General features: G+C 31.9%; 1 protein-coding gene across 2 annotated transcripts in view; it reads right to left on the bottom strand.

Moving 5' to 3' along the window:
- LOC129956912 (uncharacterized) overlaps positions 1 to 27,530 on the bottom strand; it is a 143,062-nt gene extending 115,532 nt beyond the window's left edge. The window contains exon 1 of one of the 2 annotated variants that reach the window (XM_056068940.1): positions 27,103 to 27,530. In XM_056068940.1, the coding sequence (XP_055924915.1) occupies positions 27,103 to 27,171 (69 nt within the window). In that variant the 5' untranslated portion in view covers positions 27,172 to 27,530. The remainder of the gene's footprint in view (positions 1 to 27,102) is intronic. The other variant, XM_056068939.1, reaches the window with a different exon arrangement.
- Between the last annotated feature and the right edge of the window lie 271 nt (positions 27,531 to 27,801).

Here is a 27,801-nt window from a genome sequence, read left to right as displayed (position 1 = left end):
ACTATTAATTACTTAATTTGTTCGTGCGTTAAATTATCGCTAAATTTGTAAACTAAAGTTAAGAACTTACAAATTGCCTATGGCAACTAGAAGTTCAACAACTATTATACAATAGTATTAGTTTAATTAAGTCAGTCAACCGTGATGAACAATGCCTTATTTTATACAAAAAGAAATCTATTTTCTATTAAATTTGCACAACAGCCATAGAACGTTACGACTGACTAGCAATGTCTTTATTATGGTCGTGGAATTTTGCTAAAGCCCCCCCCCCCGATATCTCCCAGAATTTCAGGGCGGAAGATGGTGTGAGGAAGTAACCACTGATGATATATCTCCGGGGGGGGGGATCAAAAGCTTTCATTTGAAATAAAAAGAAAAATAATTTCGAAATAGGCCTAGTGGTTGTAGTTGAGGGGTTCTGTCATGATTTTCTGCCATAGGGAAAGCACAGTAAAGTAGTATTTTTAAAACTTCTCCCAAACATAGACAAGCAAACGTTGATGAAGCAGTAGAAACCGTGAGCTTTCGCATGAAACTAAAATTAGCGAAATCGGAGCAGTGGCAGGTGCTGGGGGATTAGTTCTATGGGTTTTTTTAATTATTTTAAATCTACAAATTATGTTCGATTTTTAATCTAAATGTGCCAGATGTCCTATGAATTCATAATTTAAAATCAATCCCCTAACTGCATATCAATTAATGACAGAAAAAAATGCATTGTAAAGGGATTAAAAAGAATTTGGGTAAATTATCCATCTAGCTCCCCTCGTTTTGTAGTTATCGTGTTAACCAATATTGGAATAGCTGGACAGACAGATTTCCTAAGAATGCATTTAGCTCAAATTTGATAGAAATCTATAAATAAATTTGGCGTAAAGACGGTATATACTAAATTCCACCCTTCAAGCTCAAAGTTAAAAACAGTTATCTTTAAGTAATTTACATATCTTTGTTAAACAGACACAAATTATTCACAACTTTGAAAAAGAATTCGTTAATTTGGTTAGCGAAGATGGAAAATATTATGCTACAGATGAAAAAAGGTTTTAAGTCTCCACTCTCTATTCATAGTGTAGTGCTAAATCCGCTGTGGATTTAGCACTACACTATGAATAGATTTCGGAACCTTCTCAAGATACGGAGTGAGCCCCTCCAGCGTCTACGCGAAAAACTGACATTGCTTACAAGGACGACAATTTAGCCAATGAACAAAATTGGCCGAACTTTCATTTACAATAATGAGACAACGTTTAACAATTAAGTGGTGCTCTGGTCAAGACTAATTTTTTGCATCATAATTTCTCTTAGTCCTCATCATTCCAGTTCAGAATTGAGCCGCGGTGGCCTGGTGGTAAGGTCTCGGCTTCGGAACCGGAGGGTTCCAAGTTCGAGAACCAATTCCACCGAAGAACCGTCGTGTAAGGGGGTCTGTTGCACGTTAAATCCGTCCTGACCAAACGTCCTCCCGCAGGTGTGGTGTGGAGAGGGGGCTGCCAGCTCAGTGTCGTCCTCGTCATCTGACCGAGGTTCAAAATTACGAGGTCCGTCCCAAAATAGCCCTAGTGTTGCTTCAAACGGGACGTTAATATAACCAAACCAGTTCAGAATTAGAAGCCCCGTTTTTTTTTTTTTTTTTTTTTTTAATATAACAAAACGGCAATAAGGGATTTATATACAAAAGTGGAACTTACTTAGCGAATAGATACTAAACAAATGTATGCTCAGACATCTTTTTAGAATTATAGAAAATCTCTTAATCCCCTAAACGCATATCAGCAAGTGTATCTAACGAACAAACCACATCGGCTCAATTATATTTAAGTCGCCAGTAATATTTAATGAAAGAAGCAACAATGTCGCGGCGATATCTAGACATTTCGGGCGCCCGCCGTAATTTAGTAAAATTATCTCAACGAATTTAGAAGGAGAGGAGGGTCCTAACTAAAATGAGGTATCTAATTCATAACTCCGATCCCTAAATGAAGAACCATGGTGATATAATTTTGCGCCATGAAGTAAGTCACTAAATATATCCGTCATGGAAAGTTTGGTGTAAACAATAGCATCTACTTCTGAAACATTTAATAAATAGTAAATAACATTTAATGAAATTATCACAAGCTGCATTAAGTTGAAACTTAACTGAAGCGTTCTTATTTTAAACTTTTAAATTATATAATTAAACATTTATGTTATCAAAGCTTGTTACAGTTCATTGTTGACAGAAAGAATTTCCAAAAAGAGTTAGTTTTGTTAATGACACGCACAAAGCATGCAGGCACATCATATACGAGTGTGACTAGACAAGCAATTGCGTAAAAGGCAAAGGGAACAACGAACCTAAATTGCATCGTATTAATCATTCCCCGAATGCGTATCCATCACTTGCATGGCCGACGATGGAACGAATTCGTCGTTCTTTTTTATTCCAAGTTCTAGTAAGGGACATTAAACTTCATGTTCTAAAAGAATTTCCTGCATTTCCAAGTTTTTATATTTAGAATAATGCATATTATAATTTATGTTAATTCGAATTGAATTGGAAAACAACTATTCTAGCAGAAAAGATGAAAATTATTTAAATTACTAGGAAACGATTAAGTAATCTGAATTTCGAAAACAATCGCTTCGTTTTTTCCCCCCCCAACTACACAATAAGAAAATACGATTGGATTCCGATTTTATTAAAATTAAATATTAAAGTCAGTTTCAATTGTTTATTTGTATTTATATATATGAATTCTAAAAAATGTGAAATAATCATTTTTCTAAGCTCCAAGAAATAATGGATTGTTTTGAAGAAAAACGAAAAAACTCTTCAGCTGGAAAACACAGCTGAAAAAAATAAAAAATAAAATCGTCTGTTTTATTGCAGTGATCCACAGGTTCACATCTATAATTTTAATAATGAATTGAAAATAAATTTTAAATTAAATAATATTTAATACTTTTACCCAATAGCAGTTTTCCATAGCAAAAATTTTCGATTCTGAACAAAAAGGGGAATTTTATAGTGACTAGATGACAAGCGAATTAATGCACGATTCCAAAAGAACTAATTAAATAAAAAATTAACAAATTAAATGCAGAATAGAATAAACACGCTTTAATAAAATAAAAAAACAAATAATAATCGTTTCCCTATTCATTTCAGTAAAATAATATAAAAGAAGGAATTCCAGTGATGAACCAAATTATTCCCGCCTTCCTCGAGAAAAAGGTAACAGCGCCATCTGTTGACACAAAGGTTAACTACAAGCAGCGTAAAATGCTAAGTTGGAGGCAGGATGTTGAACTTGGGACAGGATGTTTTTATTCCACATATATAAAACGTACGCGTTCTTACCTCATTTTCCGGGATGATTTTACACAATAGGTTGTGGTTTTTATCACATGAAACATATGAAAACCAGAAGTTTAATTTCATTTCGTTAAATTAGCTGCTTTTTTTTTTTTTTTTTTTAAGTATGACAAATAAAAGCTAAGTATGATTCGGTTGTTTTTTTTAGTTGAAAATTTTCACAATGTTCTTATTTGCTTTTATTTTTTTTAAACGAACAATCGTGTGTTTTTTTAAATAAAATAGTAAACAAGACTTCCGCAATGCAAATTCGCCAATTATGAAGTACATTTTATTTAAAAATATATAAACATTACAAATCATTTAAAAAATCCCTGCTATTTGAGAAAATTTTATATACATACCATGTGTACCAAAACTGGTAAAAATTCAATAATTCGTACCATAAATGGTACATGTTTTTTTTATCAGCCGATATAAAAACAATTATGAAAAAAATAGCTGCATTTTATTCAGAAAGTGAAAGAATGTATAACATGCTACATCAACAACAACAAAAAAAAAAGCAATAATTTTTTTCAAAAAAATTCCTAGAATGTGTCAAAGTAACTGCCACCGTAACTACTAATATTTTATGTCACGGAACTTCTAGCATGTTGGCTAGAAAAAGGAAGATTGCAATACATCTAATCCATAAACCTACGACATTTTTCCTCATAACATGTAAAACTTTATATGAATAATACATCCTCCGCATTCCTTGGATAGTCGAGCGCTATTTTAACGTCCATATGACCCAAGAATTTTCTAGGACTTTATTTCTTACGCTTCTATGACAAGAATTTCAAGAATTCATGCCTAATTTTATAGTAAATGGATTGTGTGAAGTTCTGCACCGTCTACGTGGTGTTTGTGGTTTTATTTTTAGATATTTTGTTGAATTAATGCTATGCAATCCAAACAGGTGAAGTCTGTCCACCAGAAAATATAATAGAAGTTCTTATCTCTTCTTTTTAAGCTTCGTATACGGTAAACTATAGCAATCTGTATTATATTACAGCGTTGCCTATAAATAATTATATTTCGAAACCTCTTTAGAAAGACACTCCGGAGTTACTTTCTAAGCTTTGTATGGAAGAAAATATTGCAATTCGTATAGCAATATATCGTTGCATATAAATAAATATAGTCTGAAACCTAAAGAGGTTTCAAAGACTTAGGATAGTCATTTTCTAAGCTTTGTATGATAGGGAATATAGCGATTCGTAAGATAACATATTGCTGCATATAAATAAATACACTCTGAAGCCTAAACAAGTTTCAAAGACTTTCGAGAGTCATTTTCTAAGCTTTGTATGGAAGGAAATATTGCAATTCGTGAAACTTTTTTAACATTGCATATAAATAACTACTTTGAAACCTTGATAGAAAGTGACTGGATAGAAATATTGCAATCCATATTATAACATAACGTTGCATATAAATAAATATACTTCGAAATCTTTTTAGAAATACACTCGATAATCATTTTTTAACGTTTGTAGCTAGGAAATATTACAATTCGTATAACAATATAACGTTGCTTATAAATAACTATACTTTGAAACTTCTTTAGAAAGTTATTCGATAGTGAATTATTTTGCCGTGGACTAGTTCAATTCCAATTAATTTCAATGCTAAAAATAATATAGTTTATGACATATTAGTGAAAAAGTCTAAAACCATAATATAAAGCATTTTTACTTTCTCTTATGCGTACATAGAGGAAGTATTGAAATCATTTCAACGATATTCGAACGAGATTTTGACGATTTCCCAGGTTTCAGAATTCCCCCAATTTCGAAAACCACATGTCTGTCTGTCTGCCAATAAACAAGATAACTCAAAAACGCTTTAAACTAAACGGATGAAATTCGATATTTGGATTTTACACCCCAATAACAGATTTCTGTCAAATTCTAAATGAAATCTAGTCAGGGGAAGTCTTGTCTGTCTAGCTGTTCATATTCAAGAGAACATTCTAGCTAAAAAAAACGAAGAGCTATGTAAATAAAATTTAGAGCATAGGGTTCTTAAGATTCTAAATGAAATAAGTCATAGTATTGACCAGTTGTCTGTCTGTACTTTTGCATGCATGCAAACACGATAACTAAAAAATGCGACCACTTAAAGAAATAAATTAATTTTGATACGCAATTTTCTTGCTGAAATTGCACTTTTGCGTCAAAGTGTGCTTCAATCGGCCTTAAAAAAAATGGCATCCAAAATGTTCATTCCGCCATTTTACTAAATTAAGAAGTACAATATTCTCATGAATGGAATTCTGGAAATAAAAAGCACTTCTATTAGCGAATAGAGAAGACCACATCCGCTGACGTGGAATTAAGCCTGCCACTTGTTTCTGGGCCCAAAAAATAGGACAGGTTAGACAACAAAATTTTGTGCAAATCCAATGTCAAGTCGGTAGTTGGGGTCTATTTCTGCGTTCGCGAATACAATAACATAAAAATATAATAAACTAGTATGGGGAAAGAAAGAAAGGGGGGATTTTGTATTTGATCATGAAGCAAAAGTTGCAGAAACAATTGTAGATCTATAATTTTTTGAAAAAACCATTTTGGCAACAGGAAAGTAAAATTTCAAATTTTTGATTTTCTTTATATCATGACGAAGCTAAATACAAAAGCGCTATAGTGAAGATACATACAAAAAATTCGAATGGAGAATTTGCTGTTGATTGATTTACCAAGTACAATGTTCTACAAGTGTTCTATCTGTGAGATGTGTGAACGTGCCCCCCTGTAAAAAGGGGTTGTGCAAGCGAATGTGTGAGTTTCATCTTCATATGAGCTAGAAGTCAGACTTCTGCCCTAGGGTGATTAGGGGTCTTTACCCTCAGAAGCTACTGCGCCCCCTTTCCGTGGTAACGTGGACACGACATCTTCATCACATCACCAACTACGTTAACAATAATGCGAATAATGACTAGTTATGCTTACTTTTTGGACTTTAAACATGGCAAACTGGGTTTAATTTAGCTTAAAATCTCCATTCTGAAGGAGGACTCCTTCTTGGTGGAGCCAGGCATTTTGAGTTGCGGTCAGATGACGGGGTCGACATTTAATAAAAGTCGCATCATTAAATAGGAAGGAGGCAATTGTGTATGGGACCCATAATTTTCAGGGTCCAGGTCTCGATAATTTTTTTGCGTTAGTAACTTAAGTGTTTTAATTTAATTATAAATGCCATAAAATCGAGCTTATTCAAATTAAAGCGAAGTATTAAATCAATTTTGAAACACTATTTTAGTAACACTCCTACTTATCATTTGGAAATGTTATATTATACTATTTTACAATTCTAAAAATATGTGGCACTTTTAATTTTTTTATTTTATTTAATAATTTCCTCCTCTTATCCACTCCTCTAATTTAATTTTTTTTTAAAATAGCGTTAAAACAAAGTTGTTGTTTTTTTTATTATCCCGTTTAAAATTACTTTTAAATTTCGGCAGATCCTTTTTTATATTTAATACCTTAAAATAAATTTTTTAGTAAAATAAGCATTTAAACGTTTCATAATTTCAATTTGTCCAAATTTGTTACTTAAAACTACTCATAAATTTAAAATTAATGGAAAATATTTCGCTTTGAAGAAAAAGCATCGAAATTTGTACTGCTTTAAAAAACCTTAAATGGTTTAACCCTTTTTAAGGCCGTGGGAAGTATGCTTCCCACCAAATTTATCAATCTTTGTATGAAATTATTTAGGTTGGCATAAGTTCTGACACATTTTTTTTAGAAAGATAGAAACTTAGATGTTTCAGTTCGTTATCTCAGACAAAATGATGCGTCTTGGTTTGTCACTTAATTATTAATTAACCAAATTAATTAATCAAATTAAATTTATCTAATAAGCTAAATGAAACCCTTTTCTAATTCTAATTTCAAGCCTAAAAATATTTTAACATAATATGACTAGAAAAAAATGGCCCTTTAAAGGGTTAAAATAATCCTGCTTTGTACCAGGTCCGATATCCCTCTATTCCAATTTCCATACCATACCAACGTGGACAAAGGGGATAATCCACGAACAGATAATCGAGAGTTTATTGTACTTCAGTTAAGCTTCGAAATAAAAAAAGTTAACATTATCCTTCTCTGTTATTTAAAGAAGATAGAAAAAATAAAAAAAACCTTTGGTATATAATATAGCGATTGTCCTGACCACCCCCTCTTATTATCCGATAGCCATTCATAAGAATTGAAATCCATTGAATTTAAATTTATTTAAAACCACAAGCACAGAATTTATTGCTGTCAATTCAAGTAAAAAAAAAAAAATCTATTAGTTAAAATTTTGCCCTAAATACACAAGTCAGAAAAAAAATTGATAACATCATACATCAATACCAGTCATCCATAACATTGCCATCTTTAATCTTAAAAATTCACAAAAAAAAAAAAAAATGCCAAACGATAATAATCGTAAGTTATTTATTCCTCTCAATAAACAAAAGCAACAAAATGGAAAAGGACAAAAAGTAATTAGCTTCGAATCCGCAGCAGCTTTCCATGTGCAGATGTGTGTGAATAGGAACTCCCCCCCCCCTCCCCCAACGAAAAACAGAAAATTTAGCCTTAAAACCAGCAAAAGAGGCTCGATTTTAGAAAGAAAGAAAAAAAAGCATAAAAACTCGTCAGGAACAATAAGCATTTCTCTTATTATTAAATCCAAATCAACATAAACCGGTCTAACGGGCAAGGTCTTCCCAAAGAGAACCGCTTGCGCTATTGTTAAAAGGGAATTCGAACACAAAAGCAAAAGGGTGGAATTTTCACCCTCAAAAAACAAATAAATAAAAATGAAAGTTCCCAATGGAACAATTTTTGCTTCTTTGCCTCAAAATTCGTTTAATTTTATTTTTATAAATTTTAAGACAAATTACTCGCGTAGACGCGCAGGCAAAAAAACAACCCAACCTGTCTCGGCAGGGGATAGGAACAGGAAGTTATGTCTGGCTTTTTCCATCTGTCACGTGTTTACGTCATTTCTGTCTTTAACTAATCTAAAAGGTACCATTTGGGGGTATTTATCTCAAGGTCAAAGCAGTGGTTTGTTGATATATTTAGATAGTGCGGGAGTGTTTAAGAAAATGGATAACCATCTTTAAAAAAAAAAAAAAAATGAAAATCGTTCCCAGCATTATATAGATATCTTTTCATTTTCTTTGTCCCGGTCTGGCATAGTTCTCCCCCCCCCCTTCTTTGCGGAGAAATGCAATACACAATTCTGATTGTATACATTGAAGCGCCAAGTAAGGAGAGGGGAGGATGAGAGAAACGATAATTATTATTACAGACAAAGAAATGCAATGGTGGGTTTACGCCTTTGCGACCCCAAACAATGAACGGCATGAGCAGTGGCGTCGCGACAAAGGGGATGATATAGATGTCCCGAATGCCATCTTCATGGGCATATTATTGATACAACACACTAGTGCATTTTATGTAACTTTCTAAAGAGAGATATCACAAGGGGGCGAAAAAATAATGGCATGATCCGGGCGCTACGTACCTTAGCTCCGCCACTGGATATAAGAACTCCCTTTAATTGATCAGTTTATTAAAAAATAAAAACATGATCTATTTAGTCTTACATTTCAACATATTTTAAATTTAATTTACAAGTTAATAACATTATTTTAAGTCGATTTTTTTCCTATTATGGCAACTTTGAAAATGTATGTTTTTATTAACTTATTGTATAGTGTCATTCACGTTTTGCACACAGTTATATTTAACAGAAATTTGCACTTTATTACGAACAGACGTCATTACCTTCTTAACATCAAGCTATATTTCGCATGATCCTTCTTGGGGGGGTCATTATTAGATAGTATTCTAAGCGAGTGTCGTGCGTGTTCGTGTTTGTTTTGTCTTGTGAAATGTGTAAGTTAGAAAATAAATAACCGTTCCTGAAACTCCTCTGTTATTTTCGTTTACCTCATAATGAAGTTATTATAATATTGTAGAGGGGCGAGACTAAGTGAAAGTAATGAAATTGATTGGAGACTCTTTCTTCTAATAACCAAAAGTACGCAATTTTTTTTTAAAAAAAATAAGTTTTATTACTTGGCAACTACCTTAATAACAATCTTTACAGATCCTCTTTTAATCAACGACTCAACAGCTATAGGAAGCTGATTAATAGGAAATCTATTTTTGGTAAAGGAATGTATAGTTTAACTCTTTATTTACTGACGGTACTTAAAAGTACCATTTAAATCAGGCTTACATCTTCGTAATATGACAATTTTTGCTGATGGTATTCTAAAGAACACGGGGAAGGTAACCCAAATAGCAAGAAGTTAATATAAGCTAAAAGTAGGAATTAAAAATATTTAATTAATAATTAAATTAAGATATTTATATTAATTAAAATATTTTTCTTGTGTTCCCTGGGATTATTCTGCAAGAAAACTTAACTACTAGTGCAAAAATGAAGTTGAAAAATGGATGGCAACCTAATTCAGTAAATAAAGGGTTAAACTGAAAACACCGAGCATAGTGAAAAAAAAAATCATAACATGAAAAGAATTGAATTTTAACTTCTTTTCCATTTTGTTTTCTCTACTGTTTATAATAGACTGCATTATCTGTTTTGGAATGGGTTAATATACTGGTTCAATAAAAAGTCCGTGGTACCTTTGAATGCATATTGATTCAACGCAATTTTTGTATCAGTACAATATCTCTGCATCCGATTTACTACATTTTTATTAGTTATAAAATACGATAATCTATCCTCGGCCATGACGAGTAAGGGGTTAAAAAATCCATCAGTTGCAAATTATTTAAAACAAGTAAGATTTCATTTAGCAAAATTAATAAAATGTCAATTATTACTAATTGTTCAGAGACGAGGAACGAGAAAAATTCGCTACATAAAAAATAAAAATGCCACGCATGCTATACTAAAAGACACGAATGAGGTTTGTGTTAAATAATGAAAATCAACCATAAATTTATAATATAATATATTAAGTTAGTATATTGAAAATAACAAATGATCACCATATAAAATATATTTCGACAATCTGACACCTATAACATATATCTGTAACGACATTAATTTACATCGATGTATGTAAAAAAATATTGAAAAGTAATAAATAAAATATAACCATCACCATACAATATAGTACACTAAATAAACTGGTGCGAGTAGTTTCCCCGAAACTTTCTAGCATACAACAAAATCCGTACGTCACCCCCCCCCCCCACTATGGCAAAAAATCGTGAACTTTGGGCATGGCTGCGATTGGCATCAGCACTCGGATATTTATTTCCAGAGGTCCCACAAACAGTAGTTGTGTCTTTCATAATATAGTAAAGAAAAAGAGTATTTCAATACTAAGCGCAAGCCATTGCTAAATAATTGCTACGAAAGAGATCCATAAGAGATCGATCGTTGGCGATTTTTTGGCGATTAATCGCTGAAATACACAAGTACCAGAAAAGTGAATATGTATTTTGGATGCTTTTTAATGGACGATTAAAACGAATGCGTTTTTCAGTTATCACATTTGCGTGTATTGGAAAATATAGAACAGACGGTCGACCCTCCCCCCCCTGACGGATTTGGTTGCAAATTCAATACAATTCTATAATTTAGATGCTAAATCTGTGCTCTAAGTTCTTTTCATCTAGCTTCATTTCATTTCATTTATTGCTATTGTTTTAACTTATATTCTAACAGCCGAACAAAAGAGGCTGTCTCTAAATAGGGTTCGTTAAAAATTTCACAGGAATCTAGAAATATCACACACTAAATTTCATTCGTCAAGCTCAAAGTATTCAGTAACTGTGAGCATTTCAGTTAATGTATTCACAGACAGACAGCCATAATTAAAAAAAAAAAAAATGTTTTTCGAACTCAGGGGAGGTCTGAAATGGGATAATTCGTTAAAAACTCGAAGTTCGATTTTTTTTTTTTTTTGACGATTACAATACTTTGTATACTACTTGTTTGAAACAGTAATAACCAGTTTAGTTTAGCTAAACGTACTATTTAGAATGTACGAAAACTATTTTGAGACGGACTTTGTAGTTTTTAACAGCGGTCAGATAAAAGATGACACTTAAGCTGACACTCTGCACCACACTTCCGCACCACACCAGTGAGATGATGCTTTATTCGTCGATAAACAGGGAATTCAAGGCCAAACCACCGCTCATAGGGCTGTTTAGACACGAATTTGACAATTCTGAACTACGGGCAGTTGAAGCAGGCCCAGGCAAAAAGCCCCTCCCCCACCTCCATCAAATTAACAAGGGGAACATATCCGAAACGTTAAATTTATCGAGGGCACGTGTACATTGTATGCGATCAGGTATTCAATTATATACACACATATATGCAGTATCTTAGGTGAAGTGAAGTTTCGAATTTGAGATTACAAAATAGATAGATACTAGCAGGAGATCATCCCCTAAAAATTATTGAGAAGAAAATTATGTAAATGGCGAGTTGGTGTCGTTAACCTATTATATAGCGAGAATTAATTAATATCAGAACAAAGAATTTATGTGAAAAAAAAAGTGATAAACTCTCTCAAACGGTACAAAATTGAAAACGAGATTTGACTTTGGTATACCGAGATGGGTTCTTCACTGAAAAATTTTGAACTTTCAGAATTACGCAGGTTCAAATAGTAAGGTGGTGAAATATTTTATAGATGGTTCAAAAGGTTGAACTGGCTTAGATTCATCAGATTAGCAACCTATTTTGGAAAATATTTACGAACTATTTTGTGAAAAGCGGCGTCGGTATTTTGAAACGCCGAGTCGATTTCAAATCCGGCAACTACTTGGAAACTTCGATACCAAATTAATATTTCAGTGTTTGATCACTGCTGATAAATTAAACAAGGCAAAGACTCATATATGCGATAAATTTTAATTATATTGATATCAGGTATCAGACCTATAGTATTTCGAACTAACGCAGTAGATTGTCAATCAGCGGATAAACAATAGAGAAATTGCAGCAATGCAGAACTACCTTGCATTCCATTTACAAATACAAAATACTTCAGAATCAACAAAACTATACAATAAGTAAATCTCGATGATTTTTTTTTTTTTTTTTTTGAACAAGGAAAGCATCATGGTCATACACGTGCATCTGTGATAAAACACGCCACCAGATCGTTACATCGCAATTTTGAATCTTCCAAGCCCCTGTGGATTCTATAAGTAAAATCACAGGGTGTATCAAAAATTCGACACATATTCAAATTCAATATCGGTTAAATCGTTTGGCGTATGTGAGCGTGGTTTGCGCTTAAATTTCTTTCACGGTGTAAAAATCTCTTCCTACCTAATCAAACAATTAGGTTCCTAATTTTTGCCTATAGCTGGATAGTCCTTCAATAGCAGCAAAAAGTAAAACCACAATAGTTGAAATTGAATTATTCCCACCTTGCCTTGGTATTCCCAGTAATCTGAACGACCGTTGAAGCCATAGCATGCGCAGAATTTAGAGTTGAGTTTTAACGGATAAAACCGGCAAAGATTCAACACATTCCATGGAATATACTTTCAGTCATCGGAATGGAAGTCCAGATCCGATATATCCATATATATCAACATGTGAGGCGAGAACCTGCTTATTTACGTGGCAAATTTTCATCCATGAACTCATGGTTTCCATGGCAGAAAATAAAATCGGTATAGATACCGTTGTCTGTCAATAAATTTTATTTACTTCAGTTTTAATTCCAAAAACCTTTTGGGTTCGGTGAGATATTAAACATGACGAAAAATCAAACTTTGATGATTATAATATTTGGATACACGAGAAGGCAATAAAAAGTTTATTGCAATATTAATACATTTATTATGTAAGCTAACGATAATTTCAGGAATGATCTCCAACTAACCATGGCCCGTTAGTTACAACTAGAAACGATACACGCAAGGCAGGGGACGTGTGAAACTACATCCCTATTCGGTCGCCCGAATATATTCTGCTGACAATTTGGTATGTGTATTAATTTACCGAACTGTTCCCTTCATGACTGGAGGGGTCGTTCTATACTGTAGGATTGTTTACCTTAGTGGCATTGACGTACCAGATCGATTCAACGCATCCGTATCAAATTCGCCGATTCTACTACCCCCCCCCTCGTCATCCTCCCTCCCAGATTTGATGGTGCAAAGCTTTAATGGCAGACGATTGAAAACTGGTCAGCGCACAATTTGCTGCATACGTAACAGATTTTAATCATTTTTGATGCTAGAGAGTTATGCAAATATGGTATTTTGATATTATTGATGGAATAAATATAGTTAACATAATCCGCGCAAAACAATGAACCAATTCCCTTCCCCAGCTCCAATTATCTGTCCAATTTCGCTAATTTCTTATTCTGTCCGCAAATTATGAGCTACCATATATGCCAACAACGATCTCCTTCTCTCACAACCCTCTGGCACTGAGAGAAATCACAATAATCACTACTTTATTATACTTTTTCTATGGGGGGGGGATACCGTAAACAGAGTTTCCCAACTGCAATCACTGCAACGACTCCCCTAATTTTTTTTTATTTCATATGAATGCTTTGGGTCCCTAGATATGCCAATGCCTTACTCCCTCCCCATATCCCTTCATTTTCTTGAGATATCGCGAAATAAAGCTTCACTGATCCCCCCCCCCCTCCCCAAGCTCAACAAATGACTCATTTTATAATTTGCAAACATAGCTAATCATTCAAAACACCGTTCCTTTATTGTACAAATATAATTTAAAATAGCGCTTTATTTTGTTATATCGTTTATAAAATTTGGTTGATATGGTTCAATTCATATTATTAACATGATCAAATACTTGATTGCTGAAAGCGGATAGTTAACTTTGAAATTGACATTGGTATGCGTAAATGAATTTGAAGCAGTATAAATGACTTATGTCGGAATTCGCCATTCTGAACTGTAGTCAGATAACAAGGGCGACATAAAAGCCGACATTCCAAGTGTGGAGTCAGTGACAATTCTTAAATAAATCAACAAGGCAAAACATTACAGAAATAGTTGAAATCTCTCATTAGATACTAGACATAAATTACAGCATTAATGAAAGTATATTATATATATTTATAATACATTCTAAATATATAAACAATATAATGTTATTAATTTGACTACAAAAAGTATAAGCAAAATTCATTGTTGCTTTTACCACCGAAAACAATCTTTTTCATCAATTATTCGAGAATCTGGAACAATTATGGTACCGTTTAATCCAGATAATTTGATTTTAACTACATTTCAAAAAATATGTGTAGAAGTTATGGTAGTAATTCGATTTGGAAAAACAAGGAACATCAAATAACTGATATTCAACAATATAAGTTCTGAGTTAATGCAATAAATGAGCAAAAGGAACATACATATTTCCCCTATTTTTTTTTTATTTTTTATTTACATTAAAATGCAGAAAGCATTCGCTCACGAATTCAAGCCTTTGTTTCCAGTCAAAATGCACACAATAATCGTAAACAACTTTCTACGAATTTTTTTGAAATCGTAATCCTGATGATCGAATTCTAATCGGGCATACGAACCACGCGAAATCAAGATTGCACAAAAGGAAAAAACCTGCTTGATAATATATTTTAACGTAATCGAGGCGTAATGACGCGTATTATAATGTAGCTTGCAATTCTAGAGCTCAGCTGAAATCGCTTCATTTGAGTACAAGTCATAAAACACGAGAATCTCAATTTAAAGAAACTTATGTCAGCAAATCAACTCATCGGAAATGCCATGATTTGGGTTCCCCCCCCCCCTTTGGGAAAAGGAAGTATTTATTTTAATACAAAAAAACTAAAAGAAAAAAAAATGGAAAGAAAGATTATAACGTCGAGAAAAGAAAAAGGTTCTCTTTAGATTTAATTTTATTTTTTATCTTTAAAATTATCGTTTTTTTTTTTTTTTTTCAAAATACTGTAAATACTTATAACGTCTATGAAAAAGCCACATCATCGTTTAACTTTTATCAAATTATAACTCTTAATGTCAAAGTTTAATTCCCACAATCTTTGGACAATAAAAAATATACCAAGAATACATTTAAATCCTCTATTACTTAATTTATTATTTGTATTGAGCTGACAAGAATTTAAAAAAAATGTTGTGGGAAGAAAAAAAATAAATGAAACAATTGGTTTTCACCATAATATGTTACGAAAATGTGCAGCAGACTGATTACATGCTATAAAATATTAAATTCTTTGTAATTTCGTATTATTATTTTGAGGGAAATTGGCGAAAATAATTTTTTTTTCAGATCTTTAAGTGCACAAAATTATCGCGTTATTTATTTACTATTATTATTTTGCAAGAAATGGCGAAAAAATAATTTTCCGGTCTTTCAGTGCACAATTTTTTTTTTTTTTCTTACAAATTATTTAAGAATTTCTTATACCCTCACAAGATAAAAATTAGGTGCCTTCAATTCCTTCCCATTATTGCAAAATGTAACAATTTTCCCATTATTTTTACATAGCAAATTAAAAAAAAATGTATTGAAAGTTACAAAAAAAAGATGAAAAAAAATGACAGAAAACACGATTCTCTTTAATAGTTTCCTAAACATTTTTAATAAAATCTTTCATGTTGCCACCGATTCTTTAAAGAATATATATTACTCACTATTTATAGTAAAAAATTCGGCATCAATAAAAATTCTAAAACAATGCTCACTCGATGCCATTCAAAAAAACAGCAATAATTTACAGCAGACGATATTTTTTTTGTTTTACGGTTACGATTTAAACCCAGAAATCTTCGTCGAAACAAAAGAATTAATCTTCAGATTTTCAGCAGTTACTTACATGAAGACAGACGACGTGACAACTTCTTGCACCGAAGTCGTAACTCTGTCGGTTTTTCTTTATTATTATTTAGTTTATATTCTTACTTTTCGGTTTAGAAAAACTACAATGCCAATCTCACGATTCATTACAAAACAATTTCACAATCCAAACTTACGTGAGTGTAGGTGAACATATCGTACCTTATCTTCCCAAACGATCGTTCGGTAGATGACCCTTTTTATCACATCGTTTGCGAAAATAAAAATAATCGTCTGGCAATAGAATAAAGTCATCTACCTCAACAAAATAACATAGTACTACGGTTTGAAGAATTCTCAAACTGGACATTTTCTGTTAAAAACTAGCAGAATTTTCACATATTAATGCAAACGATTATTTAAATACAAACGCAAGCAATAAAATACAACTGACTGCAAAACTGTAAACACTATATTGTGAGAATCATAAATATGTCACTTATATTCGTGAATAACCATTAGAAGAAAGAATAGAAGACGTTAAAATTGTCAACTTAAATAATTATTTATCCTACATAGAAAAAGATTTTTAATTTACAAATCTAAGAACAGCTAGACTAGAATTCTTTTCCATTCGTTTAAGAACGAACGTTACATAAAATATGATGCTATTAGAATGTTTGTAGCTAATTTAAAATTATTTTTTATTTCCTAATATAACTCCTCATATTTATTCGTTGATTAAAATGTGACGTCATCTTGACGTAAATGGTTTAATTCAGCACATATTGTGTTGGCAACAACTCAAGGTTGTAAACGATACATTTCATCCGTGATATATTTGCTTTTCTAGTAGCACATTTTTCCGAACGCGCTAAAAGAATCGTTACTTTCATTAATTCGTTGTTTGCTTTATTTTAATTTGAGATCACATTTATTTCGTAGAATATAAGTACATTTTCTTATAATGAGTTGAAATAAATCGTACTATAATTAGCTTCCAGAAAAAAACATTTTAAACAGAATTCTTGGAGTTTCATTTTTTTATGGAACTGAACAATTCGTTTTCTTATATAAGCATTCGAAAGAAAATTAATTACTTGTCCAATTAAAATCTTAGAGTTTAATATAGTGTTCTTTTAATTAATAATATAATAATTAAATGCAAAGTTTTCAATTTGTTTAATAAATAAATTATAAAAATTCACTTGAATTTAATTTCAGAATTGTATTTCTTTGCAGAGCAATTAAAATTTAACAGCATAATAAATAATAAATGTAAAGAATAATAAAGGCAGCAGTTTTTCGTTTATTTTGGCTGGAAAAAAAGTGTCTTTATCAATAAACTCAATCTCACGGAAGTAATGTAGAAATTTTATCCACTGCGATTAACATTCGTGTTGGAAATGAAATATAACACAATCAGATAAATGTTATACTATTTGAAGCACAACGTACCGTTTTCTAAGAAAAATCTTTGATATCCCAGAAATGCAATTTTCATAATCCACAAATTTTTATAAATGATGCAACATAAGCAACTACAAACCACGAAACATAAGTATTGAATTCAAATACATTTATGTTAAAACGTTAAATTCTTGAAAAGAAATTTAATATTTTGGATGCAATAATTGATATTTACTGCAAATAGTTTATAGCGATATAAAACTCATCCATGTAATGTTGCTACACATACATTATACCTTTTTGTGATACGTCGATTGATAATTATTTTTTAACAATATTTCAAATCTGGATTACTATAGATAAATTGGGTGATGTGACATGAATGATGGGATAATCGTTCAAAACTTTCTATAGAACGGATCGTTGGGTCTATAGCTATCGAATTCTAGACAGTAGATGGTCACTATGAAATAGCTTTTCAAAATTAAGGATATTTAATTATTTAAAAATCAGCAAAAAGTTGAGCTTTTTTTTTTCTAAATATCTTAGGATCATGTAACTATACAAAAATCATTAATGCCGAATTTCATTAACGTAGCTAGTTGTGTTTCAGATTTGCATTTGAATATACACAAATAACCCCGGCGACAATCAACCCTTAGGCAGATTTAATACCGATTATGATACAAATATGCACTTTTCATAAAACCATAACTCATTTAACTTAAGTTTGCGTTGTATTCGCAGGCAAAAACAGTTTCCGCGCAAACCGACTTCGTTCGAAGTTTGAAACGGAAATAAAAATTTGGTGCAATACCCATATTTCATTTGTCTAGTTTATACCATTTCTAAACACATGATTAGGAAAATTCTTTTCATGGGAAGATACGAAATTATAGAAAAATCTAAACATGGAAATTTATTATATATCGATTTCTAAAAAGCCCATTACGGGACGAACACAATTTTATTTCCCGGTTAAATGACGAGGACGGCAACTGAGATGGCGCTCCACTCAAAACTTTCATGTCAGCGAGGAGTTTGACAACACGGAAAAATTAGCATGCATGGATTATCATACACGGCTGATTTACAGTGGAATCAATTTCGAATACTCGCCTTCCATCACACGAGCATTGCGATCGTCGCAGTTCTGCGTCAATAATTTAGGATTTAAATGTATTATAAAATTTAGCTGAGTAGTTCTCATGAAACACGCATTTTTCTAGTTTATAAATCCTAAATCAGGTTAATACGAGAAAATATTGGAAATTATAAAGCAACATAAGCCTGTAATTGCCACATTTCCATTAGAAATTAAGTAGATTTTGGAAGCTAATAATCATCATAGCGTCATTAACTAATTAATTTGCAAAGCATAAACTGCAAAATGCAGAAATACCAATATTCTATTAAATTTTACCATAAGTACTATTTTACGAAAATAAAAGCATGGACTCAATAATAAAACCTGGAAGTAGAAAAACCTAATCGTTTTGGCATATTTTGGAACGAACCTGTGGTAATAAATCTCGACTAAAAGCGTGGACAACACTTGCTTGGGTATTCCGTTCTCTAAATTTTCACACCATACCAAAAGAATGTGTTAAATCTCCTCACATTAATATACATATATTCTAACCCCCTAGTATACGCAAATCCATAGTGGATTTTGGTTCGATTTGCATCCAGTTTTAAAGTAACACAAGGTTCATTTCGGAAAGGACTTCACAGTTTTGAAACGCAAGTAAATGACGAGAACGACAACCACATCGGAACCACCTCTTTAAGCTTCCGCTTTATACACGAAGGAAGTACATTTAACCTCAACGGTTCAATCTGCATGGTTATAGAGTTGTAAGTATGGTTACGTACAAGCGGGGGTTACAGCAATTTTTGTGGAGTGGTTTCGGAGTTACTTAGAACTCAACGGTCCTGAAATAGAAACCTTATTAGCAAGCTACTACGGTCCTATATCCTTCGTTGAATCGGGTATTGAATTTACTATCTTCCGATTACAATCCCGAGAATATATTACCAAATCATGGCGACGTTATAGTAGATTCTAGCAAGAAATAAATTAAGCTGCGATAATCTATGACACAGTTAAAATACGCGGTGGACTTTTGATTTCCCCCCGACATCAAGATTTTAGCTTCTTTAAAAAAAATAATTCTGGCCCTTTTCTCATTTCGTCAGATTTATTTTTTATTGAGTTATATTAACACGTTCGTGACCATGATTCAATCTTGTGGTTCGGAAGTATTATCTAAAAGATGGTTACTAACTTACTATCTCTTTATATAGAGAGAAGAGAATTTAATTACAATAATGTGAATCGTAGGCGATTCGTACGGTGAACAACGTCTTAAAACAAGGAGATACAAACTAAACGTAGGCGTGCTCAACTCGTATCAAATTCTACACTGAATGGAACTTCTTTTTAAGAACTTTGCCGTCGATTAACCCTAATGTGGATAAATATCTAATTTTGAAGGTATATAAAGGTTAACTTTTTTTATTTTCTCGTATACGTAGTATAGAGAAGGTACAGTAAACGTCAAAAAAATTTCGAACATGAGTTTTTGACGAATCTCCATTTTTCAGATCTGCCCGAGTTCGAAAAACACATTTTTGGAAAATTTTCGTCCGTCAGTGACAAAGATACTCAAAAAGCCTTCGGGCTCGACTGTTGGAATTTGGTATACGTCTTTACACCATATTTGCAGGTTTTATCAAATTTTGAGTAAAATCTGTTCAGAGCAAGTCCGTCTGTCCAGCTGTTTGAATATAAGTTAACACGATAATTAAAAATCAAGGAGAGCTAGATATATAAACAGATTTAATATCTATAGTGTAGACACCTGTCAAATTTTGAGCCAAATCTATCAGCGGGTTGACCGTCTGTCGGTCTGTACTTTCAGAAACATGTAAATGCAATAATTCAAAAATGCAATGACTTAAATATATCAAATTTAGTGCAAGATATGTGACTACAAATGCAGTTTTGTGTCACATTTTTGTTGCAAACCGTTGTGAAAAACGTGCCAAAACACAAATTCGATTCTTGGATGCTATTAACTGCATGTCTGGGATTAATCGCCAAATATCTAGCCGATGACTAAACAGATTCCGTAAAATTGCTAAATCCGCGCCAAAAGTTAATATTCTGTAACTATTTACGTCAATACCATGCAAGATATTCTATGGCATACCAAGTTTATTAGAGAGAATCCGAGAAAGACTCCAAATGATTTTTACGAATGGACCTCGCATTTTTAAATAATGATTCGATTAGGGGTAAAAAAACCGGTAGCGCGCTCTTGAAACTTCCACGTCATATCATCGTGAAATCGTTGGGCCGCGACTATGTAGCAACACAAACAAGGTTTAGAAAACTAGCAGATCAGGTCTTAAATTTTCAACCGGCGATCTACGAACTTTACCACTAGAACAACAGTGTCTTTTCAAATGGTTGGAAGTCCTGTGTAAAGCATAATTATTCAACAAATGTACAATCTGTCCAATACGATAAAATCGTTTTAAAATGTTGAGTACCGCGTCACCTATATTCGTGATCTCAGCCTATGAGGAATTTGAAGAGAATAGAACACGCCTATGTTTTATTTCTACTTGTTTTAATATGGTGTTTACAGCGTGAATCACATGTGATCCACACCAATTATTCAAATATACATTTTTTTTTATATACTGCAATTAAGAGAAAAAAATCTAAACATATTAGATAGTGGACCGAATCAAAGCAGCAAACATGTTAATAACCCTTCAAGGAAAAAGGCTTACTAAACCAGAGGGATATACTGTCAAATTTTGTACCGAAAAATGATAAACTTACATAAATAATACAATTTTATAATAGTACAGATTTATTTTTCATTGAGATTACAAAATTATTTTAATAAATAAAGAATAAAATTTAATTTTTTTTAACTTTAAAATTTTTTATCTAACTGAATATGTAAAAATTACTATACACTTTTACTACAATAACTTCAGTAACTACAGATTATCTTCGTTCACCAACTTCATCACAGCGCGTATAATTAAATATAATCATTCTTACCAAATACGATGTTTTAGATATTTTTATTTCAATCCATTGAAATAAGAATTATATTTAAATTCAATGTTTTCATGCATTTTAATTTCGCTTAGAAAAATTTGATTGTTTTAAATGTTGTGAAAATTAATTTGAATCTAAAGTCCAATGATTTTAGATCATACTACCGAATTTCTGCGACATAAATTTTTTTTAAACTGAAAAAGACGTACAAACGAGCAATGTAACCAAGATAGTTCACAAAAACTGCAATTACTCGAATTTTCATAAATTTGTTGTAAATAAAGCATTTTAAAATAGCATAAATCTAAAAAACAGCAAGATTAATTTGGATCACAAATTAGTCTTGCAAGAAAAACAAATGAAATATTCAAATATGTATGGAAATTGGCAATTTCAAATTTTTGTTAATTTATACAACTATAGTATGTAACAGATAATAGTTAATCATAGCAAACTCAATAGTACTCAAAAGATTAAAATACTTAAAAAAAAAACAAATATTATTTTAAATCGAAAAAGCACGTAGATTTATTAAAATATTCCTGCATTAAATGCGATGAATTTAACGATTACGATTCAAATATTCAATTATGATTACTGAATTATATATTTAAAAAAATCGTTTGCAACTTTTCGAGGAATTACATTAGAAAATTCCTCCGAAAACAAAATTAAATTTTGTCTGAGTATTTTCTGCAAAACTCGATTCAAGCGGATTATAGCATATATATTTGCAAAGACTGCGTATCTAGCGACATATTATAGTTTAACGCATGCGATGGAATAATGATCACCGAATGATATAAAATGATGCCATATTTCAAATAAAAATTTTATAAAGTTCTTTCTAACAATTAATTAAATCCGTCTAAAACGGCTGACAATGAAATAAATGCTAAGTTAAAAATAATCAAGTTAACTCGCAGTAAACTTTACAATTAAATTAAACTGTTCGAATTAACTATTTTGCAAGTAATATGAAAATACTTTAAGAAAATTATACTTGTCTCATAGTACGAATATTATGAAAATAAGCGATTAAAAAACCCATTGACAAATATATCAATCTATCGCCAAAGAGCTTTGATAAACAGTTTTTCCCCAATTTAAATAATACAAATAATTAAAAAAATTCATTGTTCGCAATTTTAATCGCATATCAACATTCTGCAATTACTAAATATTCCAGAAAAATCCTTTAGAAATTTGACCAGCACATATTTATGATTACATCCTAAGCACTCGACAGGTATAATACAGTAAAATCATTTAATTTTGACATTTTGATTAGCTAAAGCAATGCTACGCGAAAGAAAGGAGATGATATTAATATACCTATTTAGCCGGTTGCAAAATTCCCGTTTTTAAATGTACACAACAGGTAGGGTCGGAAATTCAATAGAATATAGTATTCCATTAGAAAAAAATATATACGATTTCTTTTTTCTAACCTGTTTTAGATTCTGATTTACTCGTTTTATAAAAAATAGTTTTACAAGAAATTCTTTGAATTAATAAAACATGAAATATTAATTAATTTCCATTACTTCTCTTTGAACTATTTTTTTTTTCAAGTATATGAAAGTCATCGATCATATAAACTTCGATAAAAGCTTTCAAAATCTGAAAGTTCAACTCATTAAATAAAATGTATTTTTACGCTCAATAATTGAAAGACATTTTAACACGTCGATATAGAAAATAAATTTATACAAAAATCTGACCACTTTGGAAAAAGCTTCTAAAATAATTCATAGCATGAAACGATTATATTCGACAATTCATAACTGTCATTACTTAATTCGAAAAGCCATTTTGGCATCGTGTCACAAATATTTATCTTTAAATGCACCATTTCAAAAAAGAATCAATTCAATTTGTAAATATCTTAACAATCCTATACATTTTCCGCATGCTTTATTATATCACTATTAAAATTCTAAAGAACCATAAAATCATTCTCACAAAAACATACTACCCATTAAAACTTTCCATCTGAATTCTAGTTCATTATTGTGAGGCTTAAAGATTCTTAAAATCAAACGCAGCTCTGAGCTCTAATCGTTGCCAATTACTACCGACCGAATTACTTTCCCAATTTTAAAATTACGAGACAAATATTACTACCAACATGAACGTCCTTTCCTGTCATATCGCATCGCATTACAGAATACGGTTTAGAACCCGTAACGATGATTTGACAACATAAACACACCAGTTAGTAATGCAATTATCATTGCGAAAGGTTGAATCAGTTAAAGTGACATCACGGCAGCATAGCGGTTACGCTCCCGTAAAAAAGACATTAGGACAAACTATCCATGGCTGGCCGATTACTCAGCGAGTTTCATGGAAAAACTAAATTTAAAACTCGTTTGCCAAACAAATAGGCTTTTCGCACATCGTTGATTGCTATTTATATAAATTCATCCATTTTGTGCAAGATGCAGGCTATTTTAATAAAGGATCTCTCATTGTATCAATTTAAAAGCTATTCAGTCAATTCAATATCCAGCGAATTGAACAAAATAAAATGTGTGCTTTCGACCGGTTTTGTTTTATTTTTTTTTATCTGCGAGAATATAGTTTTCCTTTGTGAAATTTTTTTCTTCTATGTCAACAGACGAGCGATGATGTATTGTTTCCTAAAAAAAATGCATGATTTATAAATTTTATTGATGAAATAATCGCAAAGTAATCGAAAGATCATTAAATCAATGCAAAAAAAAAAACAACTAACAATATGTATAACTGCAAAGATAAAATTTTCTTTGAAACTAAATTTGCAGTGAGCTATTCCACGCTAGATTGAAGGCAAAAAAAAAAAAAAAAAAAAAACCACCCTACAAATTTTTTTATTTAAGAATAAATCAAATCTCAACGATTTCCAACTTCTTTAAACTTTAATACGGTAGTACAGAAGTTTTAAAAAAAGAAAAACGCTTAGGGTGCTTTATCATAATCAGTTGATAAGATAATAAGCAACTCAGGCTAAGATAAACCTTTAAATAAATTTAAACACGACATGGAAGAAAAAATTTAATATATTTAATTTAAAGTTCTGATAACTAAATTCTGAACAAAACCAAAACGCAAAAGAACGAATAGATATCGTCAGATTATCCCAAATAATGAAATATCGTTGTTGAATCAAAATTTTAAACTCGTTTTTATAAAAGATAATTAAAAGAATAGGACGAGTTTCCAGTTTTTGTCATAATAGGACGAGTTTCCAAGTATGACAAATTTAAAACTTTCAAAACGAATAATATTTCTAATTTTAATTAAATATGTAGCAATCCTATCCTTACAATCCGGAAAAAACATTTCACGGACCCAAAATCACCGTGAAATAAACAGAAAAAAACCACAGAGCTATTTGCAAATTCACGAAATTATCTTGAAATTGTTGAATAAAACTTATTAAGGAGAGTAGATTGCCAAGCTAACAAATCAAAAATCCAAACACGATGAATTTCAATTATATTCATCTTCAATATTAATTCTATAATCAGTTAAAAAACGATTAATTACGTTAAAAATTATGCATCCGTAGTCCTAAAGATGGAACAACTTGCACGTGTGCATTTCTTTAAGGAGATGGAAAATTCGAATGCAGATACAAAAAAACTAGCATGATGATAGTGGTAAAGAATAGTAGTTCTATTAAAATATGGAAATTAAGAGAATACGGATACAAGAAGCTCCAAAAAAGAAAGCAAATGATAATTAATTATGCAGCAAGGGCAATTAAATCACAAGGTCTCCAGAACAGAAAAAAATTGGGAGACCTTCGAAATTTTCCTTATGTGACATTAGACGGAAAAGTTATAATCCAGTTACAACTGACATTACTTAAATCTCATCGACGTTTATGGAAGTAAATAATTTTTGATCCGCAAATTCCCTTCAGAAATGAAACGAAAGATAATTTTCCTTTTTTAATCTTAAATCCGATGAAAACGAACAAGGTATGAGGTTTAAGCGACAAGCATTAAATGACTTTAAAACACTAACAGAAACTAAGTATTCTAGCAACATTCAATTTCCTCTTGCTGTGGAGGCAATCGCAACTTAATTCGTTTCACTTCCATCATTAAGAAAAAGCAGACGATAACGCTCTTGATGGATGTCATCGCTTATGCTCGCCATTTAACCAACGATTTCGGACGATACGAAATGAAGAATAAAAGGATTTATCGACAGATTTACAGCAGTCAAGACATCAGGAACTCGATAAATCGATACCGGCGCCCAAAACGGCCGAAACATTAAATCTTCAAAATGTTCCAATTGATCTGAAACTACCCGCTCCCTTCTGCATTTTTGCTGCTTTAGTTGCATATTTACTATGCAACATATACAACTATGTAAATACAATAAAATGCAAACTAGTTCTTTTTCGAAGCATAAAAGTTATACTAGAATCCTGATTCTTTTTTTACATATATGCCATCTACGGCAAAAATTCCGAAAGTTGGAATCCAAAATTATAATTAGTTCTTTCAGAACAATTAAATAGCAGACGCTTTATCGAATAATTGCAAATCGATTATTAAAATCCTTTAATAACAAACTTTTAAAGTGAAACAAAACATTTAAAAGTTCAATCTTCCAGAATTTTTCTTTAAAACACTGCTATAACAATTATATAGCAGTCGTCTATAATAAATTAAAGCGGAAAGACCTCTAATAAATGAGTAATACTCTTTGTACGATGATTTCGGAATATTTTAAGAGTGAAAAGCCGAATTTTCATAGAAACAAGTTGTTGAAACCAAGTTTATTTTAATCATGTGTTTTTCAAAAAATGTAGCGGCTTTTCCAGATAATTCAAAAACCCTATTTAATGAAAATTTTGAAATAAAATCAGTAAAATGTTAAAAATGCCAAATGATTACAGCTCATTGCATCGAAACGCATGCATCCATATAAAATATTGCAACTTTAATTTATACTTTAAAGATAAACTGTTCGTAATATATTTGATCCACTATTTTTTTTTCTTTCTTTCTTATATTTTAAACTCTATTGATTAAAATAAAAAAATACAGAACCGCATTTTATGGCGTAAAGCGAACTAATAAATTAGTTTTAATAATAATTATAAGAGAATATTGCGGAGATGGGAAGAAATTATGCATAATCCGATCCGCAGCATTTCGAAGACTTTTTTTATGCATTGTTCACAATGAAGCAATTTTAAAAATCAATTTTATCGCATTCTTTTCCATTAGAAAAATTAATAAAGTTTGCCGTTTGTTTTTTATATAAAAGCAAACCTAATAAAAAATATTGTTAGCTTTTATGCAGAAAAATTTAATAAAGTTTATCGCTTGTTTTTTTATGTTAAAAAAAATCTTCATTCGTTCCGAACAAAAACCGAAGTCCTATCCACGGGACTACCATTCCAATGGTATGAATAAAAACAAACTCTTACCTTGACATGGTACGCTTCGCTTTCATTTAGTGACTGAGTGCGAAGTTTGTGCGTTAAATATCTTAGCATCGCAGAGTAAAACTAGTAGAAGAATCACAGTTTTGGCCAACCACAGGTACAGCAATCGCTGCCGTGGTCCGAAGAACAATTTGCAGCTACTACTAACACACTCTTCCAAGTTCCACATTAAACATCAACTAATTTCATTCATTCAAACTGGCAACACCACAGCAGTTAACTAACTACTACAGGCGACACATCTTGCAGCTACAAGACGCGAATTCACTCTGATGGAAAATCAGTGGATGCTGTTGGATATATACCGTATAGGGGGAGTGCTAAGTCCAGCCGGGTGCGAGGGGTGTTCAAAGAGCTGCACCCGCGACGGTGTTTCGCGTCCATCTGATCGCTAGCAGTGCAAATGCGCGCTAGGGAGAGGACTTACTCAACCGGCGTGTGACGTCACAGACGGAAGCTGTGTGGACGATTCTACTACTGGCGGGGAGAGAGGGTAGGGACTTTTCCATTCGGTTTTTCAATGTCGCTGCCGCCGCCGCCGCCGCTGCAGTGAGAATTTGCTCCGTTGTGTGTCGCTAGTTGACGGTGGGGGTGATTCCGTCGGGATTCAGGTGTGTGAGGGGGTCTGTGGGGGGTGGGAGTGAGTGAGGAAGGGATAGGGTATGAAGTCATCAATCGATG

The sequence above is a fragment of the Argiope bruennichi genome, chromosome 11, assembly GCF_947563725.1.
Source record: "Argiope bruennichi chromosome 11, qqArgBrue1.1, whole genome shotgun sequence".
Classification (NCBI taxonomy): Eukaryota; Metazoa; Arthropoda; class Arachnida; order Araneae; family Araneidae; genus Argiope; species Argiope bruennichi.
Note: the sequence above shows the minus strand (reverse complement) of the source record. Positions and strands in the feature narration are given on the sequence as shown.